This window comes from Buteo buteo, chromosome 7 (assembly GCF_964188355.1).
Source record: "Buteo buteo chromosome 7, bButBut1.hap1.1, whole genome shotgun sequence".
Lineage (NCBI taxonomy): Eukaryota > Metazoa > Chordata > Aves > Accipitriformes > Accipitridae > Buteo > Buteo buteo.
In genome coordinates, this window is record NC_134177.1 from 1,045,421 (window position 1) to 1,067,572 (window position 22,152).

General features: G+C 46.0%; 1 protein-coding gene across 20 annotated transcripts in view; it reads left to right on the forward strand.

Annotated features, from left to right (window-relative positions):
* Positions 1-22,152, forward strand: part of MBNL1 (muscleblind like splicing regulator 1) — a 110,339-nt gene that overhangs the window by 22,796 nt on the left and 65,391 nt on the right. For 3 of the 20 annotated variants that reach the window (XM_075031208.1, XM_075031207.1, XM_075031206.1), the window contains exons 2-3: positions 5,981-6,950; positions 7,120-7,266. The exons of 4 other annotated variants lie outside the window; for them this stretch is intronic. In XM_075031208.1, the coding sequence (XP_074887309.1) occupies positions 6,777-6,950; positions 7,120-7,266 (321 nt within the window). In that variant the 5' untranslated portion in view covers positions 5,981-6,776. Of the gene's footprint in view, positions 1-5,648; positions 5,893-5,960; positions 6,951-7,119; positions 7,267-22,152 lie in introns of those variants that run through there. 13 more of the 20 variants (XM_075031218.1, XM_075031220.1, XM_075031214.1 and 10 more) reach the window with 12 other exon arrangements.

Genomic DNA, 22,152 nt, shown 5'->3' on the forward strand with positions numbered 1-22,152 from the left:
AGGGTGCATGGTTGTTTAGTTATGGCCTCTGAAATGTCTTTGTATAGAAACTCAGTATTTAAAATGAATAGTCATTAGAACAAGCACGTAAGACTGATTTTAATAAAGGAGCTTCTGGTTATTTCAATTCAGTTTGTTTTCTTTTTTAGAAGAATTACTTCTCGGAGTTTTAAGTTAAATCACTAGATTACTGTTATTTTTAAAGATAAACAACAACTTTTTAGACTTGCATGGGAAATGTCACTTCTTTTACGGTTGAAACTCCCCTATGTCAGGATAATACAGAACTTCCTATTCCTAAAATATATTCTGTAATTGTTACAGTAAAGGAATTACAGTATGGATATATTTTTACTACCAGAAACAGTATCTGCAACTTCGGTGGTGTGGATGGATATGTTTATGCTTTGTAATACATAAATCAACAGCAAAATGGATTAAATGCAGGGTAGTCCTTCCTGCCATTTTCTGTCTCTGGCTTGCAAGTAGAAAGAGCAGAGTAATAGCTAGTATACACATTTCCTAGTCTAGAGACAGACACTGACCTTTCCCTATCTTAGTTTATAAATACCCATCCATCTAGTGCTGTCAGATAATGTGAAGTCTGCATGTCTCTGAAGTCCCAAATTTTGTAAAGAAATTGATATATACCACAGGTTATAAAAAAAGAAAAAATTCAGCAGGCATATTTCTTGACTTTGCAGGTTTTTTAAATTACAGTAATAGCGGTTAATTCATAACAGTCTACTCTTTAAAGGAAAGAAGGTTTATGGAATTTGCCATATAACTTTCTGACTTGAAAATAGCGTTACTCTAATTAATCTAAAGTAAGAAAGGATTGGGCTATGGGATTTGTACGTCCGTGCCATTAAGCTGTTGCTAGGAATTGGTTCACAGTTTGATTAGGGACGTAACTCTTGGAGAACTGATTTCAAGGAAATAACCTTATTTCTGCAGTAATGTGTGTGCAATTGGGGGCGCTCACTTTATGACATGTTGCCTCTTTTTTTGTTATTTATCCAGTTTTCCTGAACGGAGTACACTTGGATGTGTTAAATTCAGGTGTAATGTCACAGTTAGGTGTTTCTGCTAAAACGGTTTCAGAAACTGTGAAATATACTCTAGATAAAAACACATCTGATGAGGATCTGCCTAAGAAGCCCACTGAAGTCAGTGGGAGGTTGCACTGCCTTCCTAAGCAACTCTGTCAGAGCTAAAACAGTACAGAAATAACCTTTAAAACACTACTGCTAGTACTACTACTACTACTAAAACTATGTATATTATGCAAAATATCTGGGTCATAGAAATAGTGTTGGCAGTTTTTTTACAAATCCAGTGTGGGACTTGCTTAGTAGTTTGATGCTAATATGTGCTTGTAGTTTTACCAAGCTCTGTTTATGTCACAAATTGCTGGGCTGTGGGGGGCTGTGAAGGACGTCTCCAATGGCACAGTATCCGAGCTGGCTATTCTGTGCTGCTGCCTTTGCACTCTGCTTTTTCTTGATATATGTGAAAGTACAAAATTGAGAGAGGGGTCTTTTTGCTTTTACGTGTTGTCGTATGGGTGTAGTGAGTACAGTTCCTACAGAGCTAGAGTACAAGACCAATTTGGTTTGTTCAGCAGTAGTTGACTAAAGAATATTTTTCTTTAACCAATCCTTCAGTTATGTGGCCAAGATGTTAATTAGCTCATTGTTTCTGCTTAATTTTGTGATGGCACTATAATTATATCCCTCAGTTGTGCCATGAAGTAATTGCTGTAGCTTTTCCAAATTTTATGTTGAGATGTGTTATTGGTAAACTTCGAATTTGGCAGAGGTGTTTTGAAAATACTGTAAGGCAGTCAGTAATTCTTTTGTTTCTTTATTTAAAAGCCAGCCATTTGGCAATTTCAAGCTTTGAGACTGTACTGTCAATGTAAATAGAATATTGATTTTATTCCATTTCCTATCTCATTAGAGTCATTGTCATGAGGATGGATTCATGTTGTGTAATTATCTGTTCTTGCTGACAGTTCTCATGTCATTGAGACTGGTGTTTCCAGCTTCCACTTTCTCCGAGCATAAAAATAGCATTCTTCACTGCCATGTTCTTCTTTAGTGTCATAGCTTTTTGCCTGTCCAGCTTTATACATCTTTCTTTCTGAGAGTCATGTGTGAATTGAGATAGAGAAAACAGGAACGTCCAGCAAACCCGGTTACAGGAAGAGTGAAAACAATGGCTCCTTGGGAACAGTTCCCGGTGCAGTTGTTCAGATACCTTATTTTTGTGTCAAAGACTGTAACGAGGAGGAAAAACGTATCATTTACTTGGCTGTACAACATTTACTTTATAGCAGTAACGGGAAGTAATAAAAATTGAACATACTTAATCAGCACTGAGAAACCATCATCACATGGTCCTTTCTGTGTTAGTTTTACTTTCTTGGGCATTTTCAGATAACCTTTCAATTGATTTGTGAAGCTGTTTCTTAATCATTTTCATTGACCCAGCTCAGCAGACAACTAAGTCATCTCTCTTACCCTCTTAAGGAATGACTTCTCAGTGTTATTTCTCTCTTTTGTCTTTTCTGAGAATCACTTTTTAATTTGCTTTTCGGTCTTTTCAGCTTCATTTTCCTTGTATTCTCAATAATCAGTGAAGGCAAGGCTATGCTTTGTCCAAACCAGTGTTGCAGCAGTCCCACGACAAGTAGCAAATACTTTCAAATTTCAAAAGGTGAACTTCAAATACCAGCTGTGGATTAAGAACAGCCTTTAGTACTGAATGGCCTACTAGTGGAGTCTGGAAACTGTCAGCCCCCAAATAAATTTTAATTGAATTTAAAAAAGAAAAATAATAAAAATCAACTCAACCCCTTTCCTGTCCTGTCACGAGGCTTCCTCCCTCTGGATTTCTTGCAGCCTTTCCCAGCTTATCAGAGACAGCCCAAAGAGAGACATCACACACATCTGCTGGGTTTTTTTGCAGATAGTATCCTTTAGTATTTGAGGCTTATTGGGGACTCTTTATTGACTTAGAATATCATGAGAGAATTTCAAAGCGAGGGGAAAATAGTTTATGCAGGTAAAATAATTATAATTCTATGCTAATATCTTCCTTTATTTAGTGGAGATATTGAAGATATGCCTCTGGTCTGGAGTCAGTCTTTATTTTTGCTAGAAGGCTATTTTTAAAGCTGACATTTCTGTCTATGTTTTCGGGTAGATAACAAATTCTGACAAAACAATTTTTCTTCAGGTAACTGTAGAGACAAAATATACATCTAGCATTTCTTCACATTCAGAAGATTTACCTCGGAGGCAGCACAGCTCCTTGGAGTATTACTTTTCTTTTTGTAGCTGGCAGACTGAAGAATGAAGGGTGAAATTCAGCCTCGTTTAATGCAGTTACAGATATGTCACTGACCTCAACAGGAGCAGGATTTTGCTGCGCGTAAGTGGCTAGCCCGACTCCAAAATTATAAAGCTAGGAATAAAGCATAGCTTCCTGAGTTTTACCAGGAAGATTACTCCTTTCACTACATGTGAGCACAAAAGATACTTTTCATCTGTTTTCATTTTGTATGTTGCCTTCATGCTGTCTTTCTTTCCTCGTTAGGGGTGACTGCTCTTGTAATGAGAGTGAAATTAAATATCTTGTTTTGAAAATGTGGCCTTTAACTTGCTTTGGCTTTAGCATGTAAAATATATCAATTGCTGCTCTAACTCGTCTTGGTGTTTGGAAAAATCAATGCTTGGTATGGATTGTATACCAAACTGACTAACAAGAGAAAATCCCTGCTTAGAGCTGTTTCACAGCTTTGTTGTAGAGCTCTTAGTGCCTGCGTTGGCATCACCCTCTCCTGAGGGTCTCACGAGGAATAAATGTTCATAACAAAATAACACTCGAAAGTCATTGTTTTGTGCTGTGCAAGAGTGATGGTGGGAGGAAGCAGATACATCTATTAGCTCTGTCTGTGGAGGACAGAGTTGCAGTACACCTTGGCTGGAGGCCGGGTGATGTGTTTTAGGCTTCCGAAAGCTCTCTGACGTGAAGGGCAGTCCCGCAGGAGGCGGCTGGGGATGCCTGGAGCCCGTCCCACCGGGGCGCCCGGTTGGGCCCGCGGGCAGGCGGCATCGTCAGGTCCCGGCATGCTGTTCCGCACTTTGAAATCTCGTGGTGCTAACCCGTCGTGGCTGGGTAGCCTGGCGCAGGTGGGAGAACCAAACTCGTTTGCCTGAGCACTTGTTGGGGAACGAGTTTCCAAGCCCCAAGTCTCTGCTGTATCCCCAAGTGCTGATCAGTAGTGACTGCTGACACAGGATGACTTTGACTTTGGAGTTTTTTAGGCAGTTCAAGCAAATGAGTATCTGTGTTTACCAAGACGACACCTGGCTGTTAACTTGTGCTTGCAAGTAATTATGCACGGTTGTTTGTCTCCTGCTAGCAGGGATTAAAAATGTGGGCATGATTAGAAGCGTCCTTCCTGGCAAGGAAACCACGGTGCCTGTTATAATCTTGTTAGCTGTATTAGGTGTGCTTTACTTCTCCTGGAGTTTGTTCTTCTAGTCACTCAGTCCCTGGAAAAAGGTGCTTCGTAGATTTTCGCCGTGTACTGGGTTGCATCCGCGCTGACCAGCATCACTTCCCAAGATGCGTTTCTGATGGTGGTGTCAGTGAGGCTGCTTTGGGGGTGGTGGGAGACACGAAGGTTACGGAGCAGTGTCTTTAGAAGGACAGGGATGGGAACAGCCTTCCCCCCGAACGTGGGCGGGATGCTGCTGGGGGTTGCGGTGCTGGCAGAAGTCCCACGGTCCGTGTTGCCCGCGGGCTCCAGTAGGCGCTGCCGTGGGTGCCCCTCTGCTCCGTGCTCCAGGCTGCTCTTTTGAGATCTCCGTCCGGGCTGGGACAAGAGTTATTTATTTATAGATACTATATTTATTGTAGCGTTATATTTACGTGTGGCATTGGGCTTCTGTGGCAAAGCTGGGCAAGGGAAACTCGTCTCGAAGAAGCACCCGCTCCACCTTGGCATCTGAGGGGAAAAGGTTTACCTCTCGTTTCTAGATGTGAAACGCCTGGGTGTTTGGTTGGTTTTTTTTTAAGTCGTGATGTTTATCACGAAGGCGGTAGTTCACCTGCAGCCTGTTAACGGGAGGGGACAGACGGCGCGCCGAGCGATCCGTCTCTTCGGGAAGGGGCAGCCGCACACGGGCAGGCCCGTTACTTCCCGAGTTTTTCGGTGAGCACGGGCGCGGGGCAGCGTGCGGTGACCCCGACACGACGGCTGGCGAGGGACTGGGGTTCGGCGGGGCCGAGCGGGTCCCGTCCCGTCCCGCCAACGGGCGCCGTGCCGGCTCCGTCCCTCGGCAAGCACCGACGCCCGCCGGAGCGGAGCGGAGCGGAGGGGTCGCGCCGGCCGTGGGGCTGCCCGGCCCCGGCCGGTAGCCGCGGCACCTCGGAGGGGGCTCCGGTGAGGGGAGCCCGTCCCTGCGGGCCGCGGCGTGGGGGGGGGGGGGGGCTCGGCGGGGCGGGGCGGCGGCGGCGCGGGCGGGTCAGCGGACGGTACCATTCCCCGCGCCGCGCGTGGGCGCTGCTGCGGCGGCGCCGCCGCCGATCGCCGGCCGCCGCCGCCATGGTCCGTCCCCCTCGCTGCATGTCGGGTAGCGCCCGGGCCCACACGCTCGTCCTCCGGCGGCCGGGCGAGCCCCGTCGGGCGGGCGCGCTCGGCGCCCGGGGCAGCGCAGCCAGCGTCTGACAGGCGCGACCTTTCATAAGACGGCCCCCGCCATTGGCTTCCTGCCCGGGAATATCGCTGCAACGCTATCTGCGATTGGCTCGCTCCCGATCATGCCTGGCTCCGCACGGGGAAGCGGCCCCTCTCCTCGCAGCCCGGCGGCGGCTGGCGTGAGTGCCCTGCGCGGGGCGGCGGCGGCTCCGCGGGACACCCCCGAATGCCGCCCGCTGAACTGTAACGTGTCTCTTCTCTCTACAGGTTGGTACTAAGAAGTGCCTTTCCTGACGTCTCTGCTGCTTGGGACCGCTTCTAGAGCAGCCGCTGCTTTTTGCCTTGCTTGCTGCCAGCTAGACTGCGACGACAGCGCATCCGCCCGCCACCTCTAGCCAGACACCCCCGCTGCCACCCAAAACCGAGAGAAAGGCGCTGTCGGGCCTTGCCGTAGGCTGCTTTACTGTAAAAATAAAAGTTTGCTGAGAAGGTCAGATATCTTCTGCCCGAAAATCGAGGAGAGGAGGAGGAGGAGGAGGAAAAAAAATAAAAAATCCAGTCTCGATCGTTGCTCTAAACTGCTGCATCTGTCTATGCCAAACTAATCGATACCGATTGCACCACCAAACCCCGCTGCAAATTCAGCTGCGTGGAGAGATTACCTTTCAGACAACCTTACTGAAAGCGGCTTGGAAATCCCGTGTCAGAGGGTCTGCCACGTTTTCATGCTTGCATTGTGGGCTCCGGTTGGCACCCAGGATGGGTTACTGAGCGCACGAGGCTAGTCCCGGGCCACACTTTTTAACGTTCACCTTGCTGGTTAATCCTAGCGTTTCTCTGAGTACGAAACCTCTGTCGATTAACAGTGTCGCACTGTGAACTCCCGGTGGCACATCTTTTCCTTGAGATTGCGGCCACCCGCTTTTACACGTACTTTTAAAATAGGGAGCGGGGGAAAAAAAAAAGTATTCTGGAGGTGGCGCTTTCATCATTTCCAGTTTATCAGTTCAGCTACTCGTTTGTCCGTTTTATTGGAAATTTTAACTACCTGTAAAATCTAAAGATGGCTGTTAGTGTCACACCGATTCGGGACACAAAATGGCTAACGCTGGAAGTGTGTAGGGAGTTCCAAAGGGGGACTTGCTCACGACCAGACACGGAATGTAAATTTGCACACCCATCGAAAAGCTGCCAAGTTGAAAACGGACGCGTAATCGCCTGCTTTGATTCATTGAAAGTGAGTAAATATTATATTATTTTCAAGGATATACGGTTAACGAAAGAACCAGTTGTAGCCAGAGAAACCCTGCAGCCTGAAAGGGAGCATTCGCTGGCTGCCAGCAGTGGGATGTTTTGCTGCTTTTATTTTATTGATGCTTGTTGATTTGTTTTGCTGTTTTCCTCAGGGGAAGGATAGCAGGAATGAAGGGAAAACACGCCTGGCAGGGCTCAAGTCCTCCGATGTGGCTACGGTGATTGGTTCTTTGCCTCCAAATTATTCCCTGCCTGTAGCTGGCATAAAGGGCACTTCACGTAGAAAGAGCAAAGTCACTGTAAGGATTCTTTGTTTTTAATAGCACAAACCACGTAAGCAATATGAGGATTTGTTTCCATCTCGTAACTACCAGCGAGTGGTTGGTGTCTCTGGACAGCTGATGGTGAATCTTAGAGGAGTGTTTTCCTCCCTAGGTTATTTGGGTGTCTGTGAGCACCCTGCTTGTATTTCTGTGTTTGGGACTGCTGTGGTTGTCCTGTCTTTTTCACAAATGCACTTGCTTAAGGCAATGACAACGCTTAGCAGAAGGCAAGGTGCCTCTAGACATGCAAGCAGGGCTGTAGCAGAGAGGGTACAGCCTCACTGTGATTTTTAGGAGGCATATCCGAGTTAGGCACTGTAAATGTATGGCTGCTGTTTTACTGTAGCTGTAGTTTTAGTAATAGGTGTTAAACGTGTGGAACCCAGTGCCTTCCCTTCACTTTTTGTGAATTAAATAATCTTAATGTTTAAAATACCCCACAAAGAGAGCAGAATTAATTCAGTAGAGTCATAAAAAAAAAAATCAAAAGTTGGGATACAGAAATATGCCTGTCACATTTTCTGCAGTGTAATTTTTGTCTTCTTGGGACCAAATCCCGGGAAGTGGAGCAGAGCCCGAGTGCGTGGAGTTGGCTCATGGCAGAGACGTGCTCTGGGGAGGGAGTTGTAGCTGTAACCAGCTACTGCAGGTTGCTTGTGCAGCCAGGCCCCGATTGCAGTGGGAGCTGGGCAGGAAGTGGGTTTATAGCGGTTTTATATAAATTCTGCAACGTTCCTGAGTTTAAAAATGTGTCTTGTCTCAGGTCAGGGTAGAGGGTGAACCTTTAAAAAGCTCATGGGTCCAAAATACCCAGACCCACCACCCCCAGCCCTGTTTTAACTTACGGCAATGGGAATGTTTTTGTTTCTGTGTTGTTCAAATTTATTTGAAAATTATAGTGATTAAAATGCTTGGGGGAGGCGGGGGGGAAACTAGTTTTAAAAGGTAGAAATAAAATGTTTCTAAGCATTAAAAAAGTGTCGGAGTTAGGAGCGGTGCCAGGGGCCCCCAGCGCCGATGGGGAGTCCCGGTCCTGAAGCATCGCCCTGGGCGGAGGATCGGCCCAGCGCCTCTGCCCGCCGCGGCAACGAGCCCGCCCAGCGCTTCCTCTTCGCGGTGAGGCATGGCGTAGCGCGGCGAGGCATGGCGCGGGCCAGGACGCTGCGCCGCGGGCGCTGCTGGGGCCGCCCCGCCGGTGTGTCGTCGTCGTTGTGAGGCTGCGCGGCCTGACGTGGCGGGGACGGCAGCACGCCTGCCGGAAACGCGGGCCTGGCCTCGGAGACGTGAACCTGCCTCTGTGTGAGAGCGAAGGCGTAGTGCTGGTAAAACAGTACTGGCGGTATCGCCCGGGTTGATTTCCCACCGAACTGCCGTTGGGTCGCGTGGCGTGCTGCGGTCGCAGCGGCTTTACCCCGCCGGCCTTGCGCTTTTCAGAGCGAGGATCCGTCCGGAAAGGTTGGAACAAGACGCCAGAGTCAATTGGTCGTGAATCTCCGTCGCTATGGGTGGCATCACCTGGGTTCACATCATCAGAGTTCGACGTCCGTGGTCGTTGGAAGTGCCTTAAAACCTCGGTGCTGGACGAGGAGGCCAGCGGCGCTGGAGCCGGAGCGGCAGCGTGGGCTTGTGTCTGGATGAGAGGCGAAGCGCGGGCTGGCCAGCCGTCCCCATCCCTGGTGGCATGGCTGGCTCTTCTGTTGCCATCAGCAGGGCCCTTCCGTTTCCTTTTGTAATGAAGGAGATAATTATCACCTTCCTAAAGAGCTGCAAGGTCCGTGGGTAATAACTGTAGGGAACGTTGCAGCATTATTACATTGCTTCAAAATACAACAGAGTGGAACAGAGTCTTCTGCTGCCCATGTAAAGTCAACGCAGTAGCCAAGTTGTAAGCTGGGAAGGAATCTGCTGCTTAAAAATACACAGCTTACCAGATGTGTTTACTTGTGTTGACGCTAAAAGGTTTACTTGTGGCTGAGGTGCTGTGTGCTGGAGAGGCTCGGGGGGATCCGGCGGACCCCCTCGCTGCAGCGGGGGGAGCGGGGCCGGGTTGCGTTGCTGCCGCCGCCGGAGCCAGGAATGCTGCTCGCTGCGGAAGCGCGGTACTGCAACGTGGGCCTTACGCGGCCGTTTGTCAGCGGGCTCCTGAGCTCGTTTTGGTTTTTTTTTTCTTCTTTTTTTTAGTTAAATAGCTTGTGTAATATATGAAAATACCTTTGGTAAAGAGAAAATGGGATATATCCCTCCAGTGAATTCCCCGTTCAATCCACAGAGCAGAAAAGCAGTTGCTCAGTTTTGGTTTTGTTTCAGATCTTTGTCAATTTTTGTGTGGGCTAAGCTAAACAAGTTACTTTGTTATGGTTTCTGCAATAGGACAAACTTTAGGTGTTCTGCAAAAACAATTTAGGGACATGTAATACCAGATTTGTCTAGACCCTCTAAGGTCAGTTAATAGTTTACCAAAGAAAGGAGGAAAAAAAAAGATTTTTGGTTAGGACATTCAAAAGTAATTTTTAATATTTCAGTAACTCAGTGTGGATGTAATGTCCTTGCTCTTTGCTAAAATAGCAGTACACCTAAAAATTGACCTTATTATTAAATTAGTTGATTTCTTATAAATGTATGTAACAGTATTAACCAAACAGCTATTCTTGCATTGTCTCTTGGACATAAGACAGATGTTTAGTCACTGAGTTTTTCTTTACAAACTATGAATGCGTCTTTCACTCACAGTGCTCCCAAGAATTAGTGTCTCTTAGAAGAAATGCTGTATATTAGCTGACATCAGGCAGGTGTGCGTTAGTGCTGCAGAGAGCTGCAGCCCCTGATAGGAATACTTGCTCATGAGCTGGAGATGGCCGGTGTGCTCTGCTATATTTAGAACATAAACAGGCAAAGCAAATACTTTCTGAGGGGACCCCGTGAAATGGCAGTACCCTTCAGCTCTGCCCGGCCAGACTTTGGCCTCCGTCCCAGGTGTCCTCTGCGGGTGTTGAGCAGGGACGGAGTGCACGGAGCACACAGCCAGCCGCAAGCAAATACAGCTCATCTGGTCTGCTCGTAGGAGGTAAAAATAGATTTCAGAAGTGGAACTTTCAGCTTGTCAGCTTGGGTAAAATACTTTTTTTTTTTTTTTTTTTTTTTTTCCCCTTTTCCTTCTTTCTTTCTCTCTCTCCTCCCTGTGAAATGAAAGCAAAAAGTGTGTATGTAGGTCTGGAGCAAAAAAAGAGAGGGGCATCTACTCCCAAGAATCTCTCCTCCAGGTTGCGTTGCCACCCGCGGATACCGTCGTCGGCATTTGCAGGGGCTGTTTGTGGAACCGTGGCACTGCAGCGTTGATCTCTGGACACGTGTCATTTGTTGGGAAACATGTCCTGTGTGCGCACCTTGCGGGTTCTTTCTTAATTCTGGATTGGTAACAAACAGCAGTTGTTACACGTTAATTAGGAGCATGGGGAAGAAAAAGGAAGATGCATACATTTCTGTGACCTCAGCGAGGTAGTGCAAGGAAGAGGTCAGGACTGTGTCAATCAGAGCAGGATTTTATCATCCTGCTGTTGAATACCCTGCTTCATAATTAGTCCTAATGAAATCTGCAAGGCTGTCCTTAGGGTGGTGCATTAATCAAGATAAATGCATGTGGGATAATCTAGCCCTTAGATATTAGGAAGATAATTTTAAAACAGGAATGATTATGTAGTATATTCAAATTGTGCGCTTGAGTGGCTGAGTCAGCTCCAGCTCTGGTTCTGCGTTGTTTAAATGCCGTAGGATTTTTTTCCTAAATTTGGATGCCTAAAAGCCTCTTAAACTGTCTACAGCAAAAATAAGCTCTGGAGTTCCTAAATCGGGAAACCAGTTTGCAACAGAAATTACATTTTTAGCATAATTTTAAAACATTTTTCTTCATTTTTTTTTTGCTTGGAAAAATATGCCTAAGTAGAGTTCGTTTTTGAAATCACGTTAGCTTCATCAGATGTTCCGATAGATGAGTCATCTGACGTTTCCTGAAAACTGAGATAAAGATGTCTTAACAATGGGGAGTTGGATGTCAAATGCAAATCTTGTGGGAGGCTGCAGATGCGCTGAGGACACCCCGTCAGCCTGCCTGCAGCTTGTCTGTGCGCGCCGCATCCTTTGGCTGCTACATGGTCTTTCCTAGCTGCGTATTTTTGAAAGTATAAAACCAATGAGGATGAAAGTGGGGAAAGGGTGATGAGGACCCAGACTGTCTTTTCTGTACTGCTGCCTGGCTGTGGTCAGCGTTGCTGTTAGTCGGCACTTCACTGCAGTCAGTGGGCTTTCTACGGGCTGTGAGCTGTTGTGATCCAAAACATGCTGGTTCTAACTGATCTGAACTTCACATGATTTCAGTGGACTTGGTGAACACCGCAGGATTTGGTCTGAATCACAGTTTATCCCTTTGGAGCTAATGTTCACTACAGGCACTGCAACTTTCAAATACATTTTTTGCTCTCTTAAGTTATGCTCCTCCTAAGGCGGCTACTTCATGCTCGAGTTGGATGTCCCAATGAAGTGTAAAAGCTTTTCCCTACTCTTCCTTCAACAGCTGAAAAGTTTTGAACTTTCATATTTCTCTGCTTTTTTGAAATTCTAAGAAAAACCTAGAGACTAAAAGTTCAGGTCTTTTCACTGATGATGTCTGCGTTTGCAGCTCTGGTGCCTTGTGTCTAAGATCCACCAATACATAGTATGTTAGTATTTTATCTTCTGTTGTAGAAGTACTTTTTTTTTAAAAAAAAAAAGGAAACTCCTGAACTCGGTAAAGTGACATGCCACTTTTTATCAAGAAGCCTTAAAAATATATAAATGCATTATTATTGTTACAGATGAACTTGGTGAGCACCTTATTTCTACCACCTCAGAGATATAATTGTTAATTGTTCAAATCTCTCTACTTTGTCACTGCTTCAAAAAATAATGATTTTTGATTTGTCATTCCCCTCTGTGTTATACTTACCTAAGGGTGTAGAATAAGGACCTTACTTATTTTAACACAAAGAAAAGAAAATCATGGTAAGCGTATTTCACTGATAATGTGAGAGTGGCAGATTATTGGCTCTGTCTCTCCTTTAATTAAGGCAGAAGAAAAAAATCCAGAAACATAGTTACAGACCACTTTAGCAGGTGACTCTTCAGTAATTTTAACTTTGTGGTATATGGGCTCACTCGAGTGTGAGGCAAAAACAGCATTCAGGGTGCTCAGGGGCTGGGAGGCAGATGGACACACAGCTGATTCCAAGGAAACTGGTAAAGCAGTAACCCTTGGAAAAAAATGAAAATAAACAATGTTCAAATTCCTAAGATCTGATTTGTCATTTTTCTCCTCTTCAGCCTGTGCATCTGCCAGTAGGCTGAGCTCCAGAAGGGGAAGCAAAGGCAAAGTGGCAAATACATTGGGAAAATGGTGCAATTGTTAGGCTGAGTGGCAAATAGTCCATTAAAAACCCAAACAATCAAACCCATGCGTGTTCCTCTGTGGGAATATAAATGGCATTTTGAAGTCTTATCAGATATTCAGACAAGAAGGTTATGGCTCACTATAGTGTTTAGAGTTCATATTACAGTTTCAGCTCTACATCTGCAGGAAGAAATTTAAAAAACCCCTAAAATATTGCATTGCAGCATTTGCACTGTCATTTTTTTAGAGGCTGTACATAATAGAAACCAGCGTGGGTTTCTGTTACATACAGTCAGGAACTCTGCTGGGTACAGTCAAAATCAGTAAAATTCTGACCTAATTTTCAGGGAAAACTTAGAGAGGCATAAAATAAGAAAACCTCATGTCAAGAATATTCAGTCATTTGTCCCAAGTCTTCAGATGAGTGGTCAGAAGCAGCCTGTGAGGCCTTTCTCCTTCCCGGGATGACCCCAAGTCTCTGTTTTTCTAAATACAGATGCCTTGTTGCCAAGATTCACTCTTAAATTTGTTGGAAGCAACAGATTACATTCAAGAGTGAACAATCCCATCTGGTTTTTGAGTTTGGAGAAGAATTAATGTTTCTTTGTTGGGACTGCATAGCCTTGTTAACCCAACTGGATACCGTTTAGGAAATACTGCCCTGGTGCGGCTTAGAAGTCTGTGCTTCACATTGGGAATAACTCCTGTGTTGGAGCTGTGTCTAATGTCTGAGAATGAGACCTCTTCTCTAGGAGACTGCCCAAAGCTGAGGCAAGTCTGCAGCCCTCGGACCAATTCAGTCAGATTCAGAAAACCCTGTTAAGAGGAAAAAACAGCTTTGTTTTGGGGATGGTTAGTAATGGACACCTCTTTAATCGTCCCTCAGTTTTCTTGTGCTTCTTTCTGTGTCCTGTTGTTTTTTACTGTGGATTGGTGATGGGTGCATGGGGCCAGGCTCGTGGAGAGCCGAGTCCCTGCTCTCCCCGTTTTGCAGCGGCGGTTCTTGCCCTGGGAACCAGCTCCCGGCACCGTCCTGCCGTTGGTCAGGGTCCGGACTCAGGAGGGGGGCAGCAGGGCCCCGTGCTCAGGCACAGGCTTGTGGTAGAGAAGGGCTCAGTGAAGAGCAATTAAAACATATTCCTGTGTATCTTATGTCTTTCCTTTGCTTGGTGTCACTTTCAAAGGGAACAAAAGGGAGAAAGCAGAGTCCGATGCCGGCTGGAGCATCTTCAAGGCGGGAGCGCTGCTTGCAGCATCAGGTCAGCTCTCCCGTTTTGAGGACCAGGATCCCAGACAATGCGCAATTTCAGCAACACTAATTGCTTGATTTTGTCCACCGATTGCCTCGCTGTGTGTTTCCTCCCACTAGGCTTGTGTTACAATGCTTCTGGGAAATAAGAGGGAGATCTTTCTAGTCTTCAAAGGATCTGAAGCCACCTCACTGAGACTCTGTCTTGCTGGCTGTGGTAATTGGCCTGCTTGCTGGCAGCCTTAATCGTGAGGGACTGGACTTGTACAGGTGAACCTGCCTGCGAGCAGCACAGTGGCAGCTGGTCCCTGCTCTCCTGGCTGTGTGAGCCTCACGTGATGGCTGGGGGATCCAGGCTTTTAGTTTCTTTGTCCAGGGCTGCACAGCAGCACTTAAATTAGTCCCTGTATAAGATAACAGAAGAGATGCTTTTATTCTGGTCCAGAGTTCTGTCTTTTTCCTTCATTTGCACGGGGCCAGTAGAAGGATTACTGCTATTGAAATAAGATTTAAGTAAACACTGAATTGTCAGGTACTGAAACACTGATTATGCAAATAGGAAAACCTTTTTTGGGGCTCATGTTTTAATTTATTGAAATACTTATGACTTATCCCCTTCATTAGGGAATGTCTAATTAACTGATACAGAACACCTGTTGAGGTAGTTGGAAGCAACTCCAACATTTTGATCAAATAGAGGAAAATATTAACATCTGATGAAGTGGATTTTTAAAGAAGAGTAATAAATCCAGCTACTTCATCTGCAGGGTGTAGTGATGTTGGAGTGCTTCTCACCAGCAATGGCAAGCTGTGGGACGCAGCAGCCTCGCGAACTCCTGCTGCATTAGTAGCAGCAACGTAGGAGACTTCAAAGGACCGCTGCTTTACGTGATCCACCAGAAGCTGTTCTGGAAACTGGTCGTGTAGCCAGGCAATGCTGGTTTGAGCTCTGGGAGCACCAGCACATCTCTGGCGGGAGCTGCCCCTGCGCCGCCCCTGCAGGGTGAGGGTCTGGTAGGGTCGCGGGTCCCCCGGGTGTCTGTGCGCCCAGCCTGGAGCCGAGATCTGCTCCATTGCAGAGAAACGGAGCTGCGTTTCATGGGCACTGCCTCGAGAGGTGGTGTCCCTGCTTCGGAGTGAGTAGAGGCATTCCTGGACGTAGCAGATACCTTGGTGTCATAAACAGGATCTGTTTCCTCAGGTTGCATTTATTTTATATCCCAGTCACTGCATAAACTTCCCAGTTGATGAAAGTGCTAAGCTCAGCACCTTTTGCATCCCAGTGCACTCTGATTGCCAGCTCTCAACCCTGGAGATCCTGAAAAGTTCTCTTGCTTTTCAGAAATGGGATGCTGGGAGCAGTAGTGCTGCTCCGATGGGAAAATGCTGATACTTTAGAAGTTTGCTCAAAGGCTGCTGAAGAGCGGTGGTGCTTTAGCAGGAGGGTTTGAAGGGGCCGGCTAGGGTAGCGGGTTTGGATCCAGCTTGCATCTCGAGAGCACTTCAAGTCCTGTCAAGTTCCTGGAAAGACTCTCTTCGGCTCCAGATTCCTCTGGACCATTCCTAACTTGGCAAAATAGTACAGAGAGTTAGCAAAAAAGGAAGAGAGTACTGTTTGAAGAAAGGAGCAGTTTTTTGAGGAAACAAAGCTGTTTACTTTTTGTCGGCCTGATTTCACTGAATTTGAATGGGGTAGTTTCCAGGCTTAAATACAAACATAAATAGTTGTGAGATTGAGATGTAAATTTGAAAATAGGAATGGCAAAGTATGGAAATTGTCCTTCATGTGCGTGCATGCTGTTCATCCAAGCGTCCTTACGTGCCGAAGGGGCCTGAAGTGGCCAGCATAGAGAGGTTGCTGTGGGGACACGGGAGGTGGGTGGCTCTGAGGCCATCTCCGTTGGGGGAGATGCCTGTGGGACCAGTAGGAGCAAACGCTCTGTTGAACCTGAGATGGAACGTGGCAGTTCATGGCTGGGGCAGATTGTGGGCAAGAGTCAGCTCAGGTACAAGGGGGTCTGCAGTGTACCTGGGGAGCAGGATTGTTTGTTTGTGGACACGCTGAAAAAAACCACAATCCAGGAGCAGCCACACAAACCCAGGGTAGCTGCAGGTATAGTAGGTAACCACCACTACTAAAGGTAGGTAAAGGTCATTGTTTTCTGCTCTGCTTAAGTCTTTCCCATCTCCTGGTCACGGATTGAGTTGCTGTCCAAGGGAAGTACCCACCTGCTGAACTTCAGGAACAGCAGAAGCCCTGTGGCATTTTAGCCCCTAGCGATATTAATGCTTCTTCAATTTCCAGCTTTTCCAGTGTTTTTTTCCCTTTCCCTGTCCTTTCTTTAGATGTGCATTCTTTTAAAAAAAGTCCTGTCTTGAAACCATAAATACAAGCTGATCATAAACATTACTACGTGAAGATTGCAAGACGATACAAGAGGGAATTTTAACAAATTTGACCTGTCCGTGCCTTATACGTGCTGGAGAGAAATCCAAAGAATAACCATGTGTAAAACTGTGCAAGTGAGCAAGCAGAGTTCCATGATGAATTTGTAACAGTGGTTAGACTCTACGAGCACAGACTGATAATCCATTGCAGAAGTGAATTTCTTTATCCTGATGGATTCAGTCTAAAATCCTGTGCGATTTTGGTGCTAGTCTTTGATCCTGGGCAAGGGAGAGGCTGCACGGGTTTTCTCTTTCCATCCTTGACTAGCCCATGGAGAGGTTTCCACTTCACAGGAGCCTGGCAGATTTTTAGCTGCGTGTAGTAGTTAACATAGCAGTGTCAAGAACAGTGCACATTTCTTCTTCATTTCTTAAGATAGGAGCAAGAGTACGCATGTTTTAACTGAAATCTTTCGAAAATTCTGCCCTTCAAGCATAATTCAGCTGTCAGTGTGCAGCAGTTTTGAGCTGGGAGCGCGTTGTACAGCTAGAGACAGGGCAAGCTGAAGCTGGACTGGCTGCTGGCTCTTTGGTGACTTCCCATTTTTTACAGTGGAATTGGGGTTTAGAGCCAGCTTTTCATGGTAAATTGTGCCTGTAATTCAACTTTCTGGTGGTAGGGCATTTTCAAAAGGTCATTTGCATTAACATATCCTTGCTTGTCCAGTACCCTGGTAAAATCTTCCTGCAGTGAACTGAGTTAAGAGGCAGCTTGGATTTATGCAGTGATTGTAACTGAATAAAAATACAGGCAAGTTAGGAAAAACCCTGATTGGGCAAACTGAATGATTAAAGATTTCACACCCAAACTAGATGCTCCTCAGAGGAAACAGAAGAGTCAGTTCTTTTTATTTATTAGGTTGTTATTTATTCTTGTTGTTTATTGAACATTGAGGCTGCACCAGGTGGTTTATGGAGCAGAGCAAGATGCTTCCCTTGCACAAGGCATGGAGGTAATGGATGGATGGATACATGTGGATATATATTTATTTCAAAGTAAAGTACCTTAAAATGCAAAGTTCTTTTTGATAGTGGAGTTTGAGGAATTGTTTCATAGCAAAAAAAAGAAATTTGTGATTGAAATATTTCCAGTTGATGCTGGGGGGGGCTTGTGGTGAGCTTTGTCAGTCAGAGTAGTTTCTTACTTGCCCAAGCATTTGTTACACAGAAGTGAATGTGCATGGAGCTGCAAACTGGCAAAATGTACTTGCAGCAAAAGGGTGAGCACACTGTAACCTGAACTAAGTATTTTAATCTTTTTCTGTGTCTGGGCTGAACAGGAGGGAAAAGGGGATTTTTAGAACAGTAGTACCATGCAGCTTCAGTTAAAACTGGCTTTTTTAGAAATTATTATAAACACTCGAGAGCATGAGTTAAAAGAGTCTCCAGCCTGTAAAGTCAACTCAGCTTTTCATTGCATTGAAAGTAAAACTATCTCCACTTTCCTAATGGTACTAGCAAAGGTAGTATCAATATAGGATTGGACAATAGTTTAAAATATTGCTGGAAAAAGTGTTTAGAAATACTTAAATGTTTTTTTGCCCCCAGTAACTTACTTGTAACAACATTTGCAAGTTTTATTTTGTGCTTAGAAAACATTCTTCTTGTTAATTTCATTAATGTGCAAACAGAGCAGTGAACACACAGGTGTCATTTCTGTGCTCTCAGCTGTGAAAGTGTGGAATATATGGAGCAGTGTTTGTGCTGAGGGGAGATAAATTTGCAAGGAAGCTTACTGAACTCTTTAGGAAGAATAAACCTAAAGGCGTATAAAAATGTGATAATGTTGGTGAGAAATTCACTTTTCTGCATGCAATGTTAAATAAGCCTAATGGCAACAAATCAACTAAAGTATGTGTTAAATATAAGGAAACTGATGTGCTAAGCAAGGACCATTTTCAAAACATAGAAGAAGGTATTACTCAAAGGCTGAAATGAAGCCGGAGGGGGAGAGTGAGACAGAAGCGCAGCCGGTGCGACCCAGCGGCAGGATCTGTCAGCTGGCGTGCAGTGAAATAAACCCTCTGTATTATGGCCTCTGGACTTGGACTTGGCCCCTGATGTGGCCGCCAGCTGGACCCGTGCTTCCAGAGGTGGCCAGCGATTGCCTTGCTCTCAGGAGCAGTTGTGGCAGACCTCAGTCAGCCCATGTAAACGGATTTAAAAAAGATTTAAATGGCAACCCAGTAAGGTGCAGCACACTAAACTGGCCATTTACTAACACAGTGAGAGAACCTATCTGAAGCATCATGAGTAAAACTGAAAGAAGACAATTAGAAACACATGTAATCATATAATATTTTTTTTTTACATCAGCCATTTTCCTAGTGCCTGGAGTGAGAGAAGAATGGGTGCTACACATAAGTTGGAAAATAATACCAGCCATATAAATAGCCTTCATAATTTTTCAGAAATATCTAGATACGTACATGAGGGAGAAGGGTGCAGTGATTACGTATAACCCAAAATTTAAATGCCTGCACAGTGTGATGCAGCTGACTCTTGTTTGTGGTACAGCTACTTGTATCATTAAAATAAATGAATTGGCAAAGGTACGAATACCATTGTGAGAAGGCAGAAATACCAGCTTTTTGGCAACTGTATTCAGTTTATTAGATCATGGCTACTGTGTTTAAAGCTTTCCTGGAACATTACTTTCCTAAAGCCTGGAAATTGACTGCAATAAGCTTAAATTGTACACAGAGTCAAAGCCTGGTTTATATACTCTGCCTTCTTCAGAGGTCTTAGAGTGATTTCTGTTATCTTGCAATCACTTAGCTGCCCTCTTCAGTTAAATTTCAGTGGAGCAGGACCTTGCAGGCCTCTGCTCAGAGGTGAGTTAGAGTTCAGCCGGTTGGAGATGCTCGTAGCAGCTGGAGCGTGAGCTGTGGGTTCCTTGTCAGAGCCGACAACTGCCTTTTCCTATAGTTGGTACCACTAAAAGGCATAATTAAAGTAGCTGTAAATGATTAAGGTTTTTTATGTGCCTGGTTACTTTGAATAGAGATGAGTGTTCCAAAGTGCAAGTTGTATGCAGTGTTGCTCATTTTACTTTTTAAAAAAAGTTTTGAATCATGCAGATAATTAATGCAAATGACAATTTCAAAAATGCAGAAAAAACTGACTCGGGAATTGTTTCTCATTTGGTTTTAAAACCTCCTTGAAGTGCTGAGGTTTTATTTTGCTTGGTTTCTTTTTTAATTATCCACTGCAGGTATAAGTTTATATGGCTTCTTTATCTCGAAGTAAACAGCTCTTCGTAAGGAGAGGTGCCAGTTGTACTGGTTAAGGTCCAGAATACCAGAATTTCTGGCTGCTTGTTGTATATCACATTTCCTATTTGAACTACGGATGGCTTGATTTTATACTTAGGGGAAAAAAAAAAACCAGAAGGGAGAAATAGAAAGAAACTTAACTCAAATATCTTATACCAAAATGATCTGGAGCACACATATCATGAAGTGGTTGATCATAATTAACATTCATTTAACTATCATCATGTTAGTGACCCCACTTAGGACCTGGTCAGGAGCGTGGGTGGCAGGGTGGTTCATTTGTCCTTGTCACACAGGTTTGTTAGGGCAGTGCCACTCAGGTCGTGGGCTCTGTGTGCGCTTGGCACAGCACCATCATCCTGCAGGCGCTGAGCGAGCAGGGTACGTACCTGCTGGAGTGCCCTGGAGCCTGTGTTTGTTCAACTCTCTGGGGTAGCTCACCGGTTAAGTGTTTTTCAAGTACGTGATTGTAGACAGGATGGGAGCCATGAATATTTAGATGAACAGAATGTGTTACAAGTGGTTTCTTTAAAGTACTTCTTGAAATCAGAAGGGTTTTTTTAATCTCATTCTATTTGGTATATAAGAAACTCAACCAATTTTCCTAGGTCTGTCTGTTTTCATTTGCTTTAGCACATTAAAGGCATTTTTGCAGGAAGTTCTGTGAGGAGGGGGTTGGTTGGCTTGTTTTATTCAAGGCTGGAAGAACAAAGACGTTTGGGTGCTAAAATTTTTATGTAAATGGCCTTATCATAGCCAGCTGAGGAACTGGTACATTGCTAATGCCATTTTGCCTCATTTTTCACAGTAGATTTAGCCATAAGTGAAAGCAGATAGCGTCCACATGTGTTGGGTTTTGGAGGAGAGCTGGGGGATGGGAGGAGGAGCCGCTGTGGGGCTGAATGGGTCAGTGGAGCGGGCTGCACGCTGGTCCCTCACCCTTCTTTGTGCCCGTATTTTCGCTTCACGTCTTGGAGGGGAAAACCCGTTCGGACGGAGAGCTGCAGCTACCCGGACGGCTGCTGGCTCTGCCTGGTGGCAAGGGGTGGGTTGGACGTTCTCCGCCGGGCAGGGTGCTGGTCGGTGCTGGGCAGCCCCTGGTAATGGCAGGATGGGTCCCGCTGCCCCCCAAGGCGCCTTCGTCTCTGGGTTTTGTCTCGGCGGGGGCAGGAGCGTGGCGATCGCTAAACCCCGCTCCACGGCTCGGCCCCCGCCACGGCTGGGCTGCTGCAGAAACCGGGGCCCGGCTGCCGCGATGGTTGGCCCTGGGTGCGGGAGCCCGGCTGCGGCCGTGGGCAGGAACCGCGGGAGGCACGACCGCCTCTGCCGCGCCAGCCGCCTCACCGAAACCGCAGGCAGGCACCGGCGCGGCCGGGGGAGCGTCGCCTCCTCCGCGCTGGCCTACCCCTGCGCCGTGGTCGATCATGGCGCCCTTAGCTTCACAGCTTCACCCCCGTCTGGCGAGCGTGGCACAGGGCGGCTGCCTGCGGGCCGTGGTCCACACAGGAGAGCGGTCCCCGTGCTGCCGGGCTCCTCTCGGCCGCCGCACCGTGGCTGAGGCCCTGAGCGGAGAACGGGCCGCGGTGGCCGGGCTCAGCCGGCCCGCCTCGCCTCGGGGCTGAGCCCCGTCCCGGGGAAGGCGCTCGTAGGTGGCGTGGCTCAGGCCCTCGGCGAGAGGGCCTGATCAGTGCGCGCAGAAAGGGAGATCTTCAGAGGGAAGGAAGAAATAAAAGCAGTCAGAGGGGAAGAGGAGGCGATGACCACAGGCGTTCTCCAGTTTACGGAAATAATATGTGTAAGGAGATGATTAAATCTCTAACTAGAAAAGAAGACAAAGCAGAAGAAAGACAGATGTTAAAAGGAGAGACGGAAGACCGGAAAAAGGCATGAGCTTGCAGGAGGTCAGATGCTGTTATACCACCTGCGAGATACCGACGGAGAAAGGACTCGGTTTTAAAAGCGTGAGCAGACAGAAGGGGAAGAGAAAGAAAGTATAAAATGCAAGAGGCAGCGAGAACTAAACTGTTCGGGCAATGCGTTGGTTGGATGTAGCATACAGAAAGGCTCTTAAATTCCTTGAGAAAATGTGTTCATTCTCAGTTTCTGCCAGCTCTTTGCAAGACAGTTTTCTGTACCTAGTTCCAAGTGTGGCTACTGGTGTCATTTTAAATATATCTGAAGAGGAGACTAATACTTGTTGATGGATTTTTTTTTTAATATGGAGGAAAGTGCACCTAATTTTGCCTTGTTGGAAATTTTTAACATTTGACTTAAGCTGAGGCTGCCTCTTAACGTTTCAGGCCATTAGCTGAAGATACTTCTAATGTCTGTAACATGAAAATATTTTCACACCGTGTTTGTCACACGTTTGTTGTTTAGATGTTTCTGGTGATTTTAGATGTGTAAGTATCTAAGTGGTTAGACACTGAAAAAGTAGCTACAGTGGAAGTTTGAAGTTACTTGTAAAGCTT